Source organism: Oreochromis aureus, linkage group 16, assembly GCF_013358895.1.
Source record: "Oreochromis aureus strain Israel breed Guangdong linkage group 16, ZZ_aureus, whole genome shotgun sequence".
In the NCBI taxonomy this organism is placed as follows: Eukaryota; Metazoa; Chordata; class Actinopteri; order Cichliformes; family Cichlidae; genus Oreochromis; species Oreochromis aureus.
The window spans coordinates 32111201-32130685 of NC_052957.1; the positions used below are offsets into that span (position 1 = coordinate 32111201).

Here is a 19485-nt window from a genome sequence, read left to right on the forward strand (position 1 = left end):
AGCCACTTCAATTACACGTCAGCAAATGTCGCCCTGCCAGATACAAAATACCAGTAGTGATGATTTCATGACAGTAAGGAAAACTGTAAAGTATCACCAGCAGACAAACCCTCTAAGAGGGTCCTGCGAAACGTCTGGAGTGACAGCAGGGACTCGGTGAGCAGCAAAAGTGCCAACGAGGCTTCAGTTTGTGACCTCAGTGAGCAGAAATGAAAACATGTTACCACTTATCGCTGCTGTCAAGGTTTAAACACCATCAGTGGCATTTTTTAATCCTCCGTCGGGGCTAGGATCTGGGAGACGCACTGTTCTCACAAGATAAGAGGAAAAGATCAAACACACCAAGTTACTTCTGTCTATATGTGGAAATGTGGAGCAGGAGGAACGAAATACTTCCAGAGACCAACAAATATTAAAGGCAGATACTGTCAGTGGGTTCCATGAATTTAAGTCATATTCAGTGACATGAAAGAATTGTTTAACTCAAGAGTACTTGACGATTTTTAAGCCTAAACAGTGACAACCTCAGTCTTGTGCAGTGCAACTGTAGCAGCAAAACACAGGAGCAGGTGGGAGAAGTGAAACTATCCTGAGAGAACAGGCGTCTTCCCGTGGCAGACCAACGCACGGACCGACCAACTGACAGTCTGACTATCCATCCCTGTTTTTCCCCCCGTCTCTCTCTGGTCTCTTCAATTTCCCCTCACCTCCAACTGGTTGTGGCTGCCTGGGTTTTTCCTTCACACTTTCACTAGGTGCTTCCTCACAAGGGTTTGTGCCACTCTTTCTAATATTATAGGGTGAGCGTTATTCAGAACTGTTGCTATATAAATAAAATTGAATTCAAGGAACACTTGGTGTGCATACGGAATAAGGATATAAGGACTGTGCTGGCTTGACACAATCACTGTGACAACATACAATACAGCACACTCCAGGCAGTCACTCGTATGTTTTCTGCCAGGAAATGTTACAGCTGCAGACACTGCCTACAGCACTACTCACACCAGAGATTGGTATCAACACTTCCATCCATCTCCTAGAAACACAACAGAATAAGCACACGTCAAAGTCAGCAAAATGAGCTTTACAGGTGTCACAGGCCACACTACTGACAGAGCACCGTTATTCTCTCTCAGATTCAACCATCTGATACATCTTTACTTCAGTATGGGATCCATTTTCAAGTCAATATGCCCTTCATTTAAAAGGCAGTTTAAACAATGTTGCTAGCGTATCTTTGTGTGAGTGTGTGAGGGTGTGTGTGAGTGGGTCAAACAGCTAAAGTATGTCCGCTATTAAAATGTGCAGGCCAAGACAAGCTCTCTCATGTATGCTGAGCTAAGCAAAGTTCATCAACAGGAATAAACAAAGTATTTGGTCTCTATGAGATGTGGGGGAGTAAAAACCTTAAGAGACCAAACTTCCTCTTTCGTGAGGCTGTTTTAAGAGTTCCAGTAAAAGAAGAATAAAGGTAACGTAAGACATCCAGTCTGTTGCAGAGCTCGCTAAAACTGACAGAGCACGCAGCAATTACAGGTACCTGGGATTATTATGTGAATAACAGCACACAGATGACGGACAACAATCATTATCAACCATGAAAACAGTCTTTACTTTTATTCTCCTCAGACTGCAAGTCATAGGATGACTCGGCATCAATCAGCATTACTCACACTAAGACACAACATAGACAGGGACAGACATCAATATCATATTTCGATACTGGCCTATCGCAGATGTCTGTATCTCTCATGTTACATGATGAAAACTTTGGCAATTCCAGAAAAGAAAAGACAGACTGACTTCTTCTTTTACTTATTATCAGTCATGTATATGTGGTTCCAGTGTAGGAAGGTCATGAGAAAAGGTCTATATGTCTGTTATCACACACAGCTAAAAAATGTGATTCTAATACATGAACTTTAAAAGTTGGACCGTTATGCATGAGAAAATGTATTATTTAAAAAACAAAAACAAACCAAAAAAACCCATAAGCTCATTTTAAATTTGATGGTAGCAACATGTCATGTTTGCCACTGTGGAGCATTTAAAAACAAGAGCACCCAGGCTCTTCAAAAACTATTTCAAAATGTGAATTCCTCTGATCTTTGCACGGTAGAACTTTAAGCTGGATTTGAAGATAAGCACGTGGTGTTCTGGAGTCTGTGCACTTCCATGACAGAATTACGGCCGATTTCACACATATGAGGGTCCGGAGGGAAGATTGAGCTCTGTCCTCTCTCCAAAATCTCTGAATCTTGAAATCTCATGTACTGTTGGTGATGAGATATTCAGAGTTGTATTTTTATATTGAGGAACATTATTTTGAAATTGTTCCACAACTCGTGAATGCATTTTTTGTAGAATCATTGCATTCTGTTTTTATTTACTTTCACTTGCATGGCATACTCTGGCACTGCCTCCAGCCATTTGTCATGTGTGAGAATACATATTAGCCGCAGATCACCTTCTCTCTAGCAGCACAGAATAATCAGAAGGCTCCAGTTACTGAAATCTGCCGGACACAAATCTGGATTCAGAAGCTGCTCTGTGTTCATTTTCTCCTCCGCCCAGCACTGTGTGCAGGGCTCGCAAAATCGCTAGCCCGGCGTCCCGGGGCTAGCGATTTTTCCAGTCGGGCTACCAAAATCTAACTCAGCCCTGCCCGTCGGGCTATCATAGGAAGGAAAAATATATGTCAATGCTGTTCCATTCTTTCTCAAATGTAGCTGGGTAATTATGTCATTGGCATCGACGAGCCTCTGTCAATATGTGAAATCGAGTTTGAATTTGCGCTTCTTCTTCTTTTTGGCTTTCACTTTCACTTTGCGATCGTGCGAACTGTGTATAGTGAGCGGCAGCACTGATTGGTGAGTGACAGATTAATTGCGCACCAATTCCTCTAGCATCGTCTTATCACTCATTAGCTTACTATTCAAACCTGACAAGTGAAATTTCCCGCAGCAAACTTAAACATGTGATAGAGGTTGATTGCGCAGAGAATCGCTGACCGTTATGTAAATGCGTGTGTAAAAACAGCAGGATTTACGCCGGTATTTTAGCTCTGCTGAGCCAAATAAGACAGGTCAGGGTGAAGAAGGGGCAGCCAAAGAAAAGCCGACCACAAAACGGAAAACTTATGACAAATCAGACTATGAGGCAAAAAGAAAGCGTAGCTTTTTTGGTTTCATGGACAAAAGAATTTCTGTGGCTGGAATATGACAACGTAAATACCATAATGTTCTGCTGGGTGTGTCGTGAGTTTCCCTCGATATCTGAGTCGACAAGCGCCTTTGTTACTGGGACCAGTAATTTTAAGAAAGACCCCATCAGAATCCATGAGAAATGCATTGTTGCTCAGTCTGCAGTATCTTTCCCAGAACAAACAGCAGTTGCAAAAACATACTAAAAATAAACCAAGCACAACAAGAAGTCCTGAAAAAGCTGTTTAGAACAGTGTACTATGTTGCAAAGAGTGAACTACCACTGGCAAAATGTAGCCGTACTTGCAAACTTCAAAAAGCAAATGGCCTAGATCTTGGTTCCACTTGCCTCTTACCCATGATTTCAGTGGAAATTTCAGATTCAGGATCTGACACAGACCGATTCATGTTCTACACAGTTCCAAATATTTGAGTTGATGACTGTAATTTTTATACAATTGTTGTAATTTGTATTTTAACAAATTTTTTTGATGGATGTTTTGTTTCCTTTACAATATTATACTTTAATGTATATTACTGTAAAGGAAACAAAACATCCATCAAAAAATTGTTCTCATGTTTTTTTTTCGGGCTAGTTAAATTTATTTTGGGCTACCAAAAACTGAAGAGTGCCTGCCCGAAGGGCTACCAGGGATTTTGAAATTTTGCGAGCCCTGGTGTGGATGGCACAGCATGCACCCAGCAACAACCAAGCTCATTTCTTGTATTCATCCCACACTCAGCTGTTTAGCTTAAGGATATTAATCCAGGGGCTGAAGCAGTGACCTCTGAGTGACCTCTGACTGACAAACCACCCAAGAGGCTGAGCTAGCTTTACCCCTGCTAGACTTCAGAGTGAGCCCCAAACACAGCTGGAAAATCTTCCTCTGTGTTTGTGTGTTATTTTCCCACATGATCACTCAAATGAAAAATAACACAGATCCGGTGCTTCTCATATGTAAGCAAATTTTTGCTAGTGACTTTTACTCTGGTTTATCGGTTTTTTTGGACTCGTATTTAACACGTGAAGAACATATAAATCTGAAAACTGCACTACAAAAAATGCTTTTTGACCTTTTAGTTATTGCATACAGAGCACACACTTTGGATATCAACATTTGGTTAAAGAATCTATAAGTCAGAGTCCTTTAAAAGCACACTGGAAGAACACAGCTACAGGATCAGTGTGTGATCCTGTGCATCTGTGTTGTAGTAGTTCAGAGCAGAAATCTGAGGTCTTTGTCTGCAGCGGTCAAGTTCAGTCAAGTCTCAAAGAAGAGGGAGGAGTCGTCCGGTGTTTGTTTTACCTCAGAGTGTGTGAAATGAGAGCAGGTGCCCAGGTGCAAGGTATGTAGCTTTGATCAGTCAGACACAGAACAGATCACAGTGAATTCACTCAAATGTTGGCATAAATTCACCGCATGATAAAAATGTTGCTCCTAGTAGAGCAGGGCGATATGGCCAAAAATATATATCACGATATATATTTGAAAATTTGCGATAACGATATAACTGACGATATAATTTCTGCGAGACAAAATACAACTCCACAACTTTACTAGCACAAAAAACCCCATCCATTTATTTTCACTTAAACAAGCAGCTGTTTTTTATGTGCATTAAAGCTATATAAAAATTTAACAGTGCAAATGCAAATTCCTTGCTGAAAGTTTAACCAAAAGGCATTTCCAGTAGAAATGGGCTGACATATCCTGAGCATAACCATGTATAATATCCACTGAAGTTAAAAAAGGTGCTTTGCAACATTAAACTGCAGTGTGCCAAATAAAAAGTCAAATATGTATTTTTTCGGACCATAAGGTGCAGTCAGATAAATCAAACTTTATTCAACTCATTCTTCTTGCTTCCTCCACTTCTGTACCATTGATTCATTAATGCTGTATTCTATCACAGCTGCTCTATTCCCATGTTGTTGCAGTATATTAATGACTAACCTCGTATTGTGGATGGATTATCTCAGTTGTTCTCCTGACTGAAGTTTGGTCCGTTTACAGCATCCTGCCATGCGATTGCATTTGTCCCTAACCATCAGGAACCCTCACGTTAACTTTTATCAAGTGGAAAAAGTTAGCGTTCATCCTCAAGCTTCACTGTGTTTATGTTATGCTAACATAGCTGTGTCACTAGCGATCGCGTGGAGCACATCATTATATACCAGCTAGCCCAACTTCAGTAACCCTACAAACGTCACTGCTGTTTAGTTTCCCAGTCTTCATTTATGTTGGAAGTGACAGCAGAGCTGCAGTACTTTGGGACTTAATTTTTTACTCAGAAATCTCTCAGTCAGAACATGCTATATCATGCTTTTGGGTAACTAGCTGTAAACTAACGAGCTAACTACCGCTAACTTCCTGCTAACTTCTAACTCCGTTAAATGTAATAAGTTCTGTTTTCATGGATGCCTGGATGTTAAATTTAAGCATTGCTGCTTTACCAGGTGTAACTTTGCTCCCTGGTCGCAAATTGGTCCTGGGTTAAAGATGAAAGAAATTAAACAGTTTTTAACTCTCAGTGATGCTGCAGTGTTCGTTTGACTTTAGGACCTGAAGAGGCATCGGAGTTTAGGACCCAGATTACTCCCAGATTTACGAGCACCTTATGCTGGGCTTACACTGTGCGATTTTTGGCCCATTTTGAGCCGATTTTTCAGTCGCTACCTTATCGTGCGACCCAGGGGCTTGTTGATCGGCCCGAGTTTGGCCTTCATCGGGATAGGGTTACGGGGCCCGCCTGGAGCCAGGCCCGGGAGGGTGCCCAGGGCGGCGTCTGGTGGCCGGGCCGTTCATCGTGAGGAGACATGTATACATGGGGTAACGAAGCGATTAACACCTCTCTGGTGGGAAGGAGCGACCAGCTCCCCAGTCTCCTGAGAGGGGCTGGACTCTGTCTCAGTCTGGAGTTGCCCCTGGTGAGAGGCGGCGGGCTCATCAATGAGAGGGTTTGTTCCCTGCGCCTCAGGGTCGCTGCGCTTATGGCCGAGTGCGGTGGCAGTTCAGAGTACCCAGCCTTCTTACCACTCATCAGGGTGCTCACGTCACCAGCGAGACCTGCAGCCAGGAACGCTCACTGAACCCGAGTGGTGTTTTGTTATTGCACTTCTGTGCAAATCACAGTTTGGCCATAACGAACACATATAAATGTCGGGCACCAGGATGAAAAAGACGGAGTAGCACAGCAGTGCAGCGTGTGATCCGGACACAGCGCTCCAGCGATGGAGGCTCGGGAGGACGCTTCACACTGGATCAGGTGGCCGGGGAGAGCTGGACAGACCCGGTGCACCTGAGGCGTGGTGAGGGTGTGCTGGGAGCGTCTACATGAGGCCCCAATCCGAGATCTTCAGTAGAACTTTGGAAAGCTCATCTGAGTCTTTTCGATGTGGCATGAAGCAGGCCAAAAAAGACTTATCACGACCACAGTAACGGTGCGCTGCTGGCGCCGACTGAGAAAAATTGTCAGGCGGTGGAAGGAATACTGAGGACCTCCTTGAAAATAGTTGGATCTACACTGCTGCTCAATCAGGGGCAGTACAGCTGCCTGATCAATGTTTTTCATTAGGGGATCAATTCAGCCTAAAGCAAAGTTGATGGTGGTGGCGTGAGGAACAATGTGTGAGTGAAAGACACTGGACCAGAGAGAGGAAGAGGCGGCGACCAGTCTACATTTTCTGTTATAACCTTCATTTTGTATGGTCTGGCACAGTGTGAGCACTCAGAGTCGCATCAGAGCATCGGGCCCTTTATCACCGATTCTGTTCAGTGTGAGACCCTGCATCGTGACCTGCAAACTTCTAACCCCTGCGAGTCAATCGTGCAGTTTGAGCTGAAGCTGAATAGGACAGCGACTGGAAAAAAGGGTCTCACAGTGTATGCCCAGCTTTCTTGTTCGCGACAAATACGGCTCGATAACGCCGACGGCCCGCTTGCATGTTCTACAAAAAAAAAAAAAAAAATTTAAAAAGTGCTTTGTTGTGTATCTGACGGACAAACACCAAACCAGTTCCACATCACTTTAGTTTCACCATTTTATAAACCAATTCTGGTTCATCCTTTTCACTCAACTATCCGCTTTCCCCTTCTGAGCTTCATTCTCCGAGATTGAGAAGTTCTCCGCTCATGCTTTTTCTCCACATCGAAAGGAGCCAGTTGTGGTTCGGGCATCTGACAAGGATGCCCCTGAAAAGGTGTTCAATGTCCCACCGGGCACTGCGCTGGAGATTATATCTCGGCTGGCCTGGGAACGCCTTGGTTTCCCCGGATGAGCTGGAGGAGGTGGCTGGGGAGAGGAGGTCATATTCTGCTGCGCGACGATAAAGCGGATTGGATGGATTTGGATGGATATCTTATTCTCCGTTGCTGCCATGCATTGTACCGGGCATTACAGTGACCCATATTCTATCGCGATATTTCATTTTCTTATCGCTGCTAACATTGGCCCAGCCCTAGCTCCCTAGTCAAATAGTCAAATGGATACTAGCATTCCGCTAACACTCAAACTGACATCAAAGTGTCAGAAATATGTACAGTAGCATTACTTTTAATCATTTCTTTGTAGTGATGAGTCTTGTGTTGCTTGTGACCCTTTAACTGGTGGTATGGCTGCCGGCCCAGCTTTAATGAACACCAGGCACACTAATTGCAGCATGTTCAAGTACTGACACATAAAACATTAATGTGAAACACAGCCACTCTAATGGTGGAAATTAAATACATGAATGAATGCATCTTATTATCCATGAAAAAAACTTTAAAAAAATCATTATTTAAAAGCCTTCATCATCCATTACATTATGAAGAAACAATATGATGAATGAATAGAAAGTAATACATATAATATATATATTATTTTGGTGGCGTTGTAAAAGTCTCACTAAACTTCTTTTTAAATATTTAGCATATTTAATTCTAGTGTTCCTTTTCTCTATTCTGTATTTAAGCAGAAACACGTGCACAAACAGAGCGAGCGAGAGAGAACAGAGCATTTTCTAATGAAAAGCTCAGGTCATCAACTTCACCATTAGCTCAGTTACATTAAAGTAAAAACACTAACCTCTCTGCAATTTGGAAAAGTCCATCTTTCCCCAGTGATTGTGCTTATTTTTTTCACTTTTCTTTGGCTGGTGGAGACTGACTGCAAATAGTTGCCCAGAGGCTGAGCATGAAACACCCTCAACAACACTTTGATCACAGGGCGATGGCTCAGGTTATCTGATGGGAAGCCACTGCTCTCAAAACAATAGCTGTCAGACTCAGACCGACTGTAATCACTCTCAGACAGATTGATGGAGTTTTGCAAATAATTGCTATCTAATTTGTGAATGATGACAGACGGCCAACACGTTACAGTCAATCTAAATCAGTCTGTGCTGATTAGAGAAAATCCAAAATAAATTCATGTGCACCCAGTTCTTGGTTTCTCAGGTATTAACGATGTGTGCTGTACAATCCATACAAAAGAACAGTTCAAAGAAATCATTAAAAGACCAAAATTACCGTGATATCCACGCCCATGATGAGTGCATGTAAACTTCTGATCACAACTGTAGCTGACAGAAGATAAGTCCAGTAGTTCGTTTTAGAGCCACAGCTGCATGCTTCTACTCCACAGATGGTGTTTGAGACAAGCTACTGGTTTTGATGAGCTACTCTGATCCATCACTGGTCAGAGGAAAAATACATCATGAAGAGGATCTGAGAACTGTATCTTTGACACAGCTGAACTGGGACATTGGCATCCAACAAGGCTTTTCTTATTACAACGACATGTAATTAGTATCAAATATTGTTGGCAACTGTGCATATTTTAGTAAGGTGTTCCACGACAGTTACAACATATATTTTCTGCAGCTGGAACAATGTGAATCACACTTGCACTCCTATTGTGTCAAACTGGTCTGTTTTCAGCGCAGCACAAAGAAAAGTCCATCTCTTGTTTTTAACCAAACGGCTCTGTGACAAAACAAATAGACCAATTAAGGCTGAAGAGAACTGTTTTCTATATTCAAGCACAGTTCCAGTAATGCTCTGCACGAGAGTGAATAAACACACATGTTTCCGTTTACTCCATAAGGAGACACAGTCTTCCGTGTGAATACACATGGTGTGTATGCACACTTTTATTTATGAGGTAAAAGATGGCCTGTCCAAGTCTGGAAAAAAGACCCACGCTATTTCTGGCTCCTGCAGCCTGCTGAGTGCTGAGATCATTATTTAAAACCAGCTGCAGAGTCGGCAGAGGAGATGTGGGTCAGAGGGGCAGGAGGACGACCAAGTCTTCATGAATCACTGTTACCTTGGAACAGAGGCGGAGCAGCACAGGCGCTCTAAGACATATAATGATATCACAGTTCCAGTGGTTTTGACTGCCTCGTGCCACCACAGCACATACACACCCACACAACACACAATTACAGCTCAACCAAACAGCTGGTCTGCCCAGCAGGTGTGAACTCCAGCTGGATGTACAGTGCAGCCTGATTCTGTGTCCTCGGGTTCAGCTGTGAGAGGATAAGCAGCAGCTTTCCAAGAGTGACCAAACCACTTGTATTAACTGAAAACTTTGTTTCAATGGAAAAAAATGGTGGTTAAATAAAGTCCAGAGCATGATTACCATTGATTGTGTCCAAACTGGGTCACCAGGCCTCATTTCCTATTACATTCCTAAACAAATCGTTAACAATGTTTTATCATTTCCTGGAGTAAACGTGTCCAGATTTAAACTTGGCTCATCTCAAAACCTCTCACATGTCCAGCACTACTGCAGTTTTGATTTTGCAGAGGATGTAATCCAGCTTGACACATTTCTTCTTTAACGAACTGGATTATTTTGTATAAAGATCAAGGAAACATACAGTAGAAAGTAACATGGCAGTGCTGACTGCGGGTCTCTGGAGAATCAGCCATCATAATATTAAAGTGGGAGCAGCTCTGTGGGTGTGACTCTTACCCAGGGACGTCTCACTGTCGAGTGATAGAGAGCTGCCACTATAACCTGCTGATGAAGCCACTGATGTGATGTTAGTGGCTTCATCAGCATAGCTGCAATGACAGCAACATTAACACACTTATCTGGTCAATATTTCAATCCCAACATTCACATGCTGACACTGCCCAACAGCACAACTGTAAAATCAATAGTAAGTGATACAAACTTTACGGCAATATAGTGAGTAAGACGCCACAAACACAAACTGGTTGCCTTTGACTGAAGTTAAATACTGGTGGTAACCAAGAACACAGGCTGACTATGAGAGAGACCGGTCAGGATTATAGCCTCCACACTGCAGAGCAGCCAGCTCCAATAATCTAATAAACATCACAAGTTACTGAAACCAAACCTCTATCACCACATTCTTCAAACTACATGTCAGATTAACTCGCTGATAGCTCCATCTCTCTCAGATGTGGATCTAATATGCAAATTTTCAGGCAGCCTCACTTGCAGGAATAACTGTTCCAAATAAATATTTTTTTAATCTTGTACCAGGTCTCACTGAAGCCATTAAATTAACCTTCTCCGAAACAAACCGTTTCAGCTCCCTTCACCCTTCATTGGAGCCAGATGTCTTCTGAATGGCTGTCCCTTACAAACAAAGCTTGTACAGCAAGTGGATTGGTCTTCTGTGCTCACGACCAGAGCTGTGTGTCTAAGAAGACCTTGAAGACCTTCCACTTGTCAGTGACATCACACAGAGGCAAAACGTTCTGAAATTGAGTATTTAAAGCAGTCTGAAGCCTGAGCTTTAGACTCACAGAGATTACTTTTAAATACACTTACTTCATTAATCAAAATGGTCAAAAACTTTGATGTGAGCATCCACAGAAAAAAATGAGTTATCAGTCTGATTTTACCAGGTGTCAGACTACTTATGAGCAGCTAGCTCTCTCTGACGAATCTCGGTGGAACAAGAGCTGAGAGGCTCAAAGCACACCTTAGCAGTATTCCAGCGGTCACCTAATGGTTTTATATTATCATTATTGTTATTATTATTGTCAATCTTGTGTCTTACACAAGGTCCACAATAATTAACTGACACATTCAGGGGAGTACAAGGAGGAAAGCATGGAGGAGGTGTCCTGTTTAGAATCATTAGGACCTCATTACAGTTTAACACAGGGAGAAAGGCAGGAGAGAGGAGGAGAGGGACAGAAGGTAGTGGACTGTTAACATTTAATGACTGCTTATGGATGATCAGTACAAACAAACAGCCATTATGCATCTGTGTATTGAGCGTGTCCAGCCTCGCCACTGACTGAACGAAAGACTTCTGTTTCTACTGACTGTAGACAAATAGAGGCAGGCATTGTGTAACAGGATCGCGCCAAAGCCGGCCCCACTGGCACAAAGCGCTCTCTGTGGTTTCACAGGAACAGCCGTTGGCTTGGGGATGAGCCAGTGGGTCCCCTTCAGCCAGGAGGTCTCACATCAGAACTCAAAGTCTTGGACCGAGTGTTCTGGGAACACAACGGCAGATACAACCTGAGCCAAACCTGGATTTTCATACCAAGCCTTGATTCTCTCTGGGCATCAGATTACAGCTGGGACGGTCAATGAGAGGACAAGAGCTCGCTCGTATATAGTCTGAATACTTAGCTAAGATTCGATTGCAACTAAATGATGTCACAGTGCATTGGCTTCTGGATACCACATTTAACTCTTTACCCCTTGGACACCTACCAGAGGACAACTGGTCCTCTTTTCAAACTCAGAAGTTTCTGTCATATTTCAGGCCTGCGGCCAGAATGAGCATCAGATGTTAGTGAGGGTGATCTCTGTCTACACAGTTCAATAGGGCTTGGAAAAAGCCTGGAACCTATTCTATTTAATGATATATACAGAGGTTTCAAAACTTATTATTATGGCTACAGGTGAGATGATCACCAAATGGGAGCAAGAGTAATTTTTCTGGGGTCAAAAGTTACTATATCTGGACAAAAGCATGGGTACCAAATTATCAGCTAAGGATAGCAAGGCTGGTTAGTAGGCTGTAGTCATGAACTGTTAGGTAGGTAGATATAGAAAATTCACATGGCCATCGTAACATCACCAATTCATCACCAAGATCCCCCTTTTTGAATGGTTTGTACCACAAAGTGGTCACTCCAGATAATTACATTAAAAATGCTCCAAAAGGCACCAACACTGAAAATCAATGAGAGAGGTCCAGGTTCACTCACGTCAATAATGGTGGCCCAAGTTGGGCATTTTAACAAAGTAGTTAACAAAGTAGTTAACAACTACGGTAGTTGACTGGGTTTCCTTCATGTAGCTACAACAGGAACTGCTGGGTTTTTTTGCACGCATTGGTTTCCTTTTTCTGCACCAACAGCAAACATGTACTGAATCTTTTCAGCAGACATGCCCCCAGAGGCAGACGGCAAAGAAAACAGGAGATGAACATTAGACCCATTACTTTTGCAGCTGCTCCTTTGATCTAGTTTGGTGAGCAAAGACAGCAGCTCTGCAGGTGACTGTTGGGTTGGGTTCACTGCAGTCAGGACAAGGTCAAACCACCAAGACACACCCAGAGCAGGCATGGGCCGTGACTCACTATTGTTAATGTGGATTACCCAACCCACAACAAGCATCGCAGATCTAAAGAGTCTTGATGTGTTCCTGTTTAGTGCTTACTGAGGTGTGGTCTCTCGCCAGCTTTAGCTCAAACCACTCCCTCACGTTAAGTACAGAAAATCCACAGAATCACATACAAGAACCTAACATCACCCTGCAAGCATGATCCTCGAAGGAATATGTCGGAGGTCTTCCTACCTGAGCAGAGGATGCCTTTGTGTCGAGCACAGGAGAAGTCGTCGCACTCGCAGAAGCTGCCGTAGATCTTTCCGAACTCCGATTCATAGCACAGGCACTGGTTGCAGCTGCACTCGCCTCGTCCACTGCAGATCTGTTTGCCCTCGGATTCCCGGCAGGCGCTGAGAAACATGTTGCTTGTCTCACCCTCCTGGCATTCACAGCGGGCACCCAGGTAGCCGGGCTCACATTGGCAAGTCCCACAGTTATAAGTACCTGCAAGGAAAAGGTTTCCTTAACTTCACTTTTCCTTCATTTCTGTTATACACACACACACACACACAGTTACAGTCGTGACTGCTCATATTAAACATAGTCAAAGTCAAATAATGAGGACAGCATATGAACAACCAAAAGCTAAGACAGCTCCACACACTGAGACACCGAGTTCTTTTCTACTCTTGCGCTGTATAATGTCAGTGAGAGCAGAAGTTTTTAATGGTGGTCCCCATGGTCATCTCAGGCACATGACTCTGGCTGTGAGAGCAGAAGCGCCACCGACCTGCTGTTGAAATGCACTGTGTGCGAGGAGCTACTGCTAATCAGAAAAAAAGGTTAAAATTAAAGGAAAGTTTAAAAGCTAAAACAGCTTGTTTCAGAAAAAGAATGAACAGAACAAGATATCTTAGGTATTACTTATATTAGTGAATGCAAAGCTACTAAAAATATGGAGCTGGAAATGAGCTTAAAGGGTCTACTTCCAAGTTATCCTGAGGAATTATTTTGTCATATTTGAATGTTCGCTTGGACTTCCATTGATGTTCTTTGTTAGCTTACAGGCATTAGCATAAAAAAACCAATATATCAGAAACAACTAACTGGTCCCTGTGTTTTAACACCTGACGGTAAACATGCCTGACATCTGGGACCATCTTTACTGGTGTAACTGTCATAACAATAACCAGTTACTTCCAAACAAGCTAATGACAACTCACAATGTACATAAACCAGGCTAGCCAAATCTGGTTTGGCCAAGCTAGCCACTGTAACTGTGTTCTCCAAAATCATCAACTCGCCTTCAGTTGTAAAGATTTGTGACTTCAGGAAGAATTGCTGCATCTAATGGGGACCTTAATAATTGTTTTTAAAATTAATAACAAGCTTTTCAAAAAAACTGCTTCATTTCTCTGGATTTTCATAGCACAGTTTGATTGGCTAATGACAGAAGTTAGCACATTCAAAAAAAACCAAAAAAACAAAAACATTATTTGCCTCATGCTTGTGCTTGAAATGTTGAATATTTCTCACCTTCTCACCTATTTTTTATGTTGTTCTGCAGATTATAGGGGTGGAGCAGGCAGTTCTGTAAGATGTATGCCAGATAAAGTTTGAGAGCCATTTGGATGAATGGCTTTAACTTCCTAACAGTGTTTCAGAAAGCAGCGCAGCAATGGTTTCTCTGCATTTGGTGTTGTTTAATCTAATTAAAGAAAAGGCAGGACTGAATGTAAAAAGGGGTCATGTCATTTTGGACTGATTCCCACATGTCCTTGAAGCTTTGGTTTCCTGCAGCGCGAATATGTTGGCCTGTGCACTTTAGTTTACAGTAAACAACACTGTCAGCCAAATTCCCAACTGGAGGAAGGGGAAAAAAAGATGAGCAGTTACCCTTCTTGGAAGTTTGGAAAAAAAAAAAAAAAAAAAAAACATGAAAACTTTTACATTTACAAGTGAAGATTTAAAAATAGAAAATAAATATGAATTGTTAAAGTTATACCTATCGAGCTGCAGATGATGCTATTGTTTTGTGCATTCCGGCTGCAGCCGCAGTCACACTCGTAATCCACGGCCACTTCCAGGCGGTCTTTAAAGCCCACAGGCTTGATTGTGAATCTGTGGTCAGTCCCACGGGGAGGACAGCTCCTTGCCTCCACACTGACGTTGAACGAGACCTTAAAAAAACAGAGTGATGTTCTCAGAAAGGAAAGATATGAATACTGACAAACTGACCTCCTGTTTATTCGCTGGAAGTTCGTGTCAGGTTCAAATGTTCAAAGGTGCTTTTTTTAAACAGTAGCAGCCTCATGAGGCCTTATATATCTCTGATATCTCTCCTCAGTTTTTGTTTCCTTATTCCCGAATGACCTGAACCCACCCTGCATCAAACACAGTCAGTTGCCAGCCAGCCAGCACATGACCCCGTGCTGTCACATTTACATCAGTGGGCTTGTTTCACTCCAGAGACGAATTTACATAGCTGAGTTGCACAGAAACTGGGACAGGAGATCTACACCCATTTGATTGCTCTGAGGAAGGAAGTCTTGACAAGAGAAACCAAACCCCAGGCATGCCTTTATCATCAAACATAAGTCTGTTTTTCCCGGTACTCTCCTGATAGTTTGCTCAGTGTAGAGTTCAATTTTCTCTGTGATTGAAATTGTGCTGTTGACAAGACTTTGTTTTGGACTTAAATGCTCCAGAAACTGTACAAGAGTATGACAGAGTCTCATAAAGAGAAGCACAAAGTGGACAGTGATGCGTGTTCCAGTGGTTTGGCTCTGTCCTTGAGCTCTGTGGTGCAGAAATAAAAACTAAGTTATGAGGTCAAACAGCTGGAGTTCAACAGTAATTGGCAGGTGTTCACATCCATATCAGATAAACACACCCTGCTGACTTTTACACTGATAGGCTAAGAGATTAGTGAGTCTGAAGTGCACGCAGCTGCCAAAGAGAGAATCAGGGTTGGAAATTCTTAACTATTTTGTTTTTAAGATGAAAACTGACTAGAGGGGATGCAACATTTTCTGCTTTGAAGCCCTAACTAGAAGCACCTGAAAAATGGATGTCTCGCACAAAGAGAAATGAACCAATCCATTGCTCTGTCAGGCATGGAGGGAGCAAAGCGGTTGGGAGACTGGAGGCATTCAACGCGTGCTACACCAGCAAGTGCTGTTTGCTTGCAGCAGCTTTGAGCAAACTGTGGTCAAGTGAGATGATGTCAAGCTTGATGTTGCCTCAAAAGAATGATTCCTCTTCCTCAAAGGGACAAATCTGTATCAGTCTACAGCCAAAGCCAAGATATTAGTATCATGACTCAATAAGTTGGATCATCTCATCCTGAGGAAAAAAAGCTAATATTCCACCTCTCTATAAGCTTCTATAAGAACAAGTTTGATTTTTGATTCGATCTGCCCCTGTTTTTTTTTTTTTTTGTTGTTTTTTTTTTTTTAAATCAGCCTAGCCTTCAGTTTCAGCAAAGTCACAACCTGATCCAGGCCCATCCTGTTGCATATGTGCTGGAGAAACTGAGACATGGTGGTGGTGTTGTTTGGTAGTGTTTTGGTGTGAAGGGATGGGGCTTGGGGGGGGGGGTGTACAACCATCTTTAGCAACCACGAATCAAGCAGTCCCAGGCTATGTAAACTCACAATCAATGTAAAGTATCCCATCATGTATGTATAATCTGCTACAAGCTAATCTTTGGGTTAGCATCTTGCCCAAGGATATTTGGCATGCAGCCTGGAGCAGACGAGAATCGAGCCACCAACCTTCTGACTAGTAGTTCTACCTGAGCTACACCAACCTCATGTAACTCCAGAATTTCCAACACTACAAACACAATAAAGAGGTCAAGTTCAGTGACTCCAGGTGGGAGCTAACTTGATTAACAAAACATCTGTCAATGAAAGTGGCCTAAAGCTTTAAACATCAACAAATTCCAAATGGATGTGATGAAAACAAACAAAACATTGTAGAGTTGTTATGAAGGCATAAACCATTTACAGAGGCCAGCAATGTTTTGGGTGGAGAAAGTAGAAATTTACTCACTTTCAGAGGCAGCCTCAAAGTGGCCATCAGGTCAACTGCAATTTATAGCAGTTCCAGTTTGGCTTCATTTATAACCCGGAAGGTTTCTGCTTGCATTAGCAGCCATAATCCAGTATGTGATATCCATACAGTTTTGGTTATTTATTTTTTTTAAATGTACACTTCTTGACAAAACACACATTCATATGCGTGTGTGTTTAATGGAATAATCTATTTAATGATTATTATGTTGCATTTTAGCAAGCAAATAATTAGTGTAGAAAGAAACAAGTGAAAACAGCTTTTCATATTAGAGGCCGCAAACTAGATTCTGTCCAGAGTTGGCAAACGTTAGTTTTGGTAGTTTCATGATGTTGAACTAAAGAGGCTGAAATTAGTGACATCTGCTACAGATAGCTACATAGCCAGTTCTGTGTGTTCCTCCAGGTGTTTATGATGCTTGATAAAAAAGACGATATGACACAGTATCATTGCGGAATGGCACCAGAGGAGCGCTTGTCACATTAGTCCAGCATACAGGAAGAGAATGCATCACATGTTGCCCAAAAAGCCCCTCTACTCTAACATTAACAAGTTAATGAGGAGCACAATTAAATTTACTGTAAATGTGAGTCGCGAGGAGGCCAGTTCACCCAGTCATGTGGCTTGTTAGGAGAACTATGAAGCTGAAATGGAAATGGGCAAAAATGTGAGAGGAATTTGTAGTAGGGCACTTTAGGAGAGATGGGTGCAGAAAGACCGAGCTCACTGAGAAAACGCAGTTGATCGTTTAATCTAATTCAAGGAGAGATGCAGGGAGTCAGAATGGGGAAGTGACAGAATTGTATCCAACAGTTTCACAAAGAATTTCTTCCTGGCAGAAAAACACAGCAGCGTTTCCGTGGATAGCTCTGTTTTGATGATGGAATTCTTATGACTGCCTGAATTCAGTTAAGTGGGATAAAACCAGTGGTTATGGTCAAACAAAACCACACATAACCAGGTTCAAATGCTTCTGCCTCATTTGGAAATAAATCTTTAAAGAACCTGTGGCATGTTAGCACAGACTTTCATTCATATGCATGAGCCCTTTCAGTCCTGCAGTTGTGTGAATGAAACAGTGAAAACCATGCCCCTTTAACTATACTCCAGCTAGCATTTCTCCTGCTGCCAGCTTCGCTCTTTCATGCCGTGCAGTTTCACAGGCGTCCTCATGCCTACTTTTGTGCAAAGTCATTGAGATGCGACGACAAGCTCCGTCACAGACTCACACAGTCCCAGTGACTGACACCTGGGCACTGGAATGGCCCATTCCCTCAGTAAAGACTGGGAAACATAGCCCCAAGCAGAATAAGCTGCTACCCTTCATCTCCTTTCACTGCAAAGGACAAAAGACATGAGCAAGCCCCATCACCCAAGAGCTCCCTTACATTCACTGTTTTGAGTTTTTTTTTCCCCTGACACAATGACCCTCAACTCCTCCTCTGCTCATTCCCATCCCAAAACCTTCCCAGGAAAATAAAGTGGCCAAGGGAAGAGCACAGGGGGTTTTCAGAGAAGCATTCTACCCTGCTGAAGTCTCGCTGTGTGAGGCATGTATCAAACTACCCCTCACTAACATTTTCAAAAGATTCAGATCTCAATTGAGGCCTGTACAGAATACAAAGTGACTGCCACGAAGAGCCCAGTGCAAAACTCAGAGCAATTAAGACGTACTGTAACCACCTGTCACCTGAAAAGACCCCTAACTGCTAAAGGCAAGGCTGTGAAAAACACATGAGTAACACCAAATGTTAAAGTGTAAGTGCATTAAAATTACTCTGTATGTTGTCACCAAACATACAAAAAAAACCCCACCTTGGTTAACTCAGAATATAGTATTTACATCCATCTTTTAATGTCACAAACTGGTTCGTGGACTACCACAATGAAGTCTTGAGTTTGGCATAACCAGATAGCTAAGTTTCAGCTATCCCAGTAAGACTGCTCAACAACCTCTCGTAGACTATAAGGATTACACATACACCAGCTAAAAAAAAAAAAAAAAAAAAAAGCTAAAAATATAACAATAAATTACTGCTCATGTCTTTTGTCTTTTGCAGTGAAAGGAGATGAAGGGTAGCAGCTTTGAAGTGGATCTAACATTGGACTCTGATACTTGGTGAATAAACTCCTGGGCGATGTGAGAATGTAATCAAACTGTTTATCTGAGGGAAAGTATTTTAGGACCCTTGAGCCTAACATTAGCGAGCCTAATGTTAACTTATAACCAGCTGTTATTGTTGTTGTCAGATGTCCAGAAACCAACAGTTGCATGTTTAATCTGCAGGTAATCATGACATTGTTGGGAATAAATGAGCATGTTTGAGGGCACTGAGTGCTGGAGTATAAAAGCTCTATATAAAAACCTTCCCCGCCACTGCATTTAAATATATATAATATAAATATATAGGGAAACTGTTTGCAGTTTTACCAGTGCTCATAGGTATTGATTTATGAGTATGCATGAGTTTGTTGGAAGATTTAATTACACTTTATTCTTTGTATGTTTATCAATACAATATCTTCTTTTTATATTAAATAATCTTAAAATTGCTGATTGAACCTTTAAGATGAGTTAAGACTGAAAATAAAACTTTTCAATCTTAACAAACTTTTCAGTCTAGTAGCTGCTACAGGGCATGCTGCAGCAGGTACTAGAAGAAAA

At 42.2% G+C, this 19485-nt stretch overlaps 1 protein-coding gene across 1 annotated transcript in view; it reads right to left on the reverse strand.

Moving 5' to 3' along the window:
• itgb5 (integrin, beta 5) overlaps positions 1-19485 on the reverse strand; it is a 45058-nt gene that overhangs the window by 18062 nt on the left and 7511 nt on the right. The window contains exons 6-7 of the mRNA XM_039599812.1: positions 14749-14923; positions 12993-13247 (exon numbers count right to left, since the gene is read on the reverse strand). Of these exons, the coding sequence (XP_039455746.1) occupies positions 12993-13247; positions 14749-14923 (430 nt within the window). The remainder of the gene's footprint in view (positions 1-12992; positions 13248-14748; positions 14924-19485) is intronic.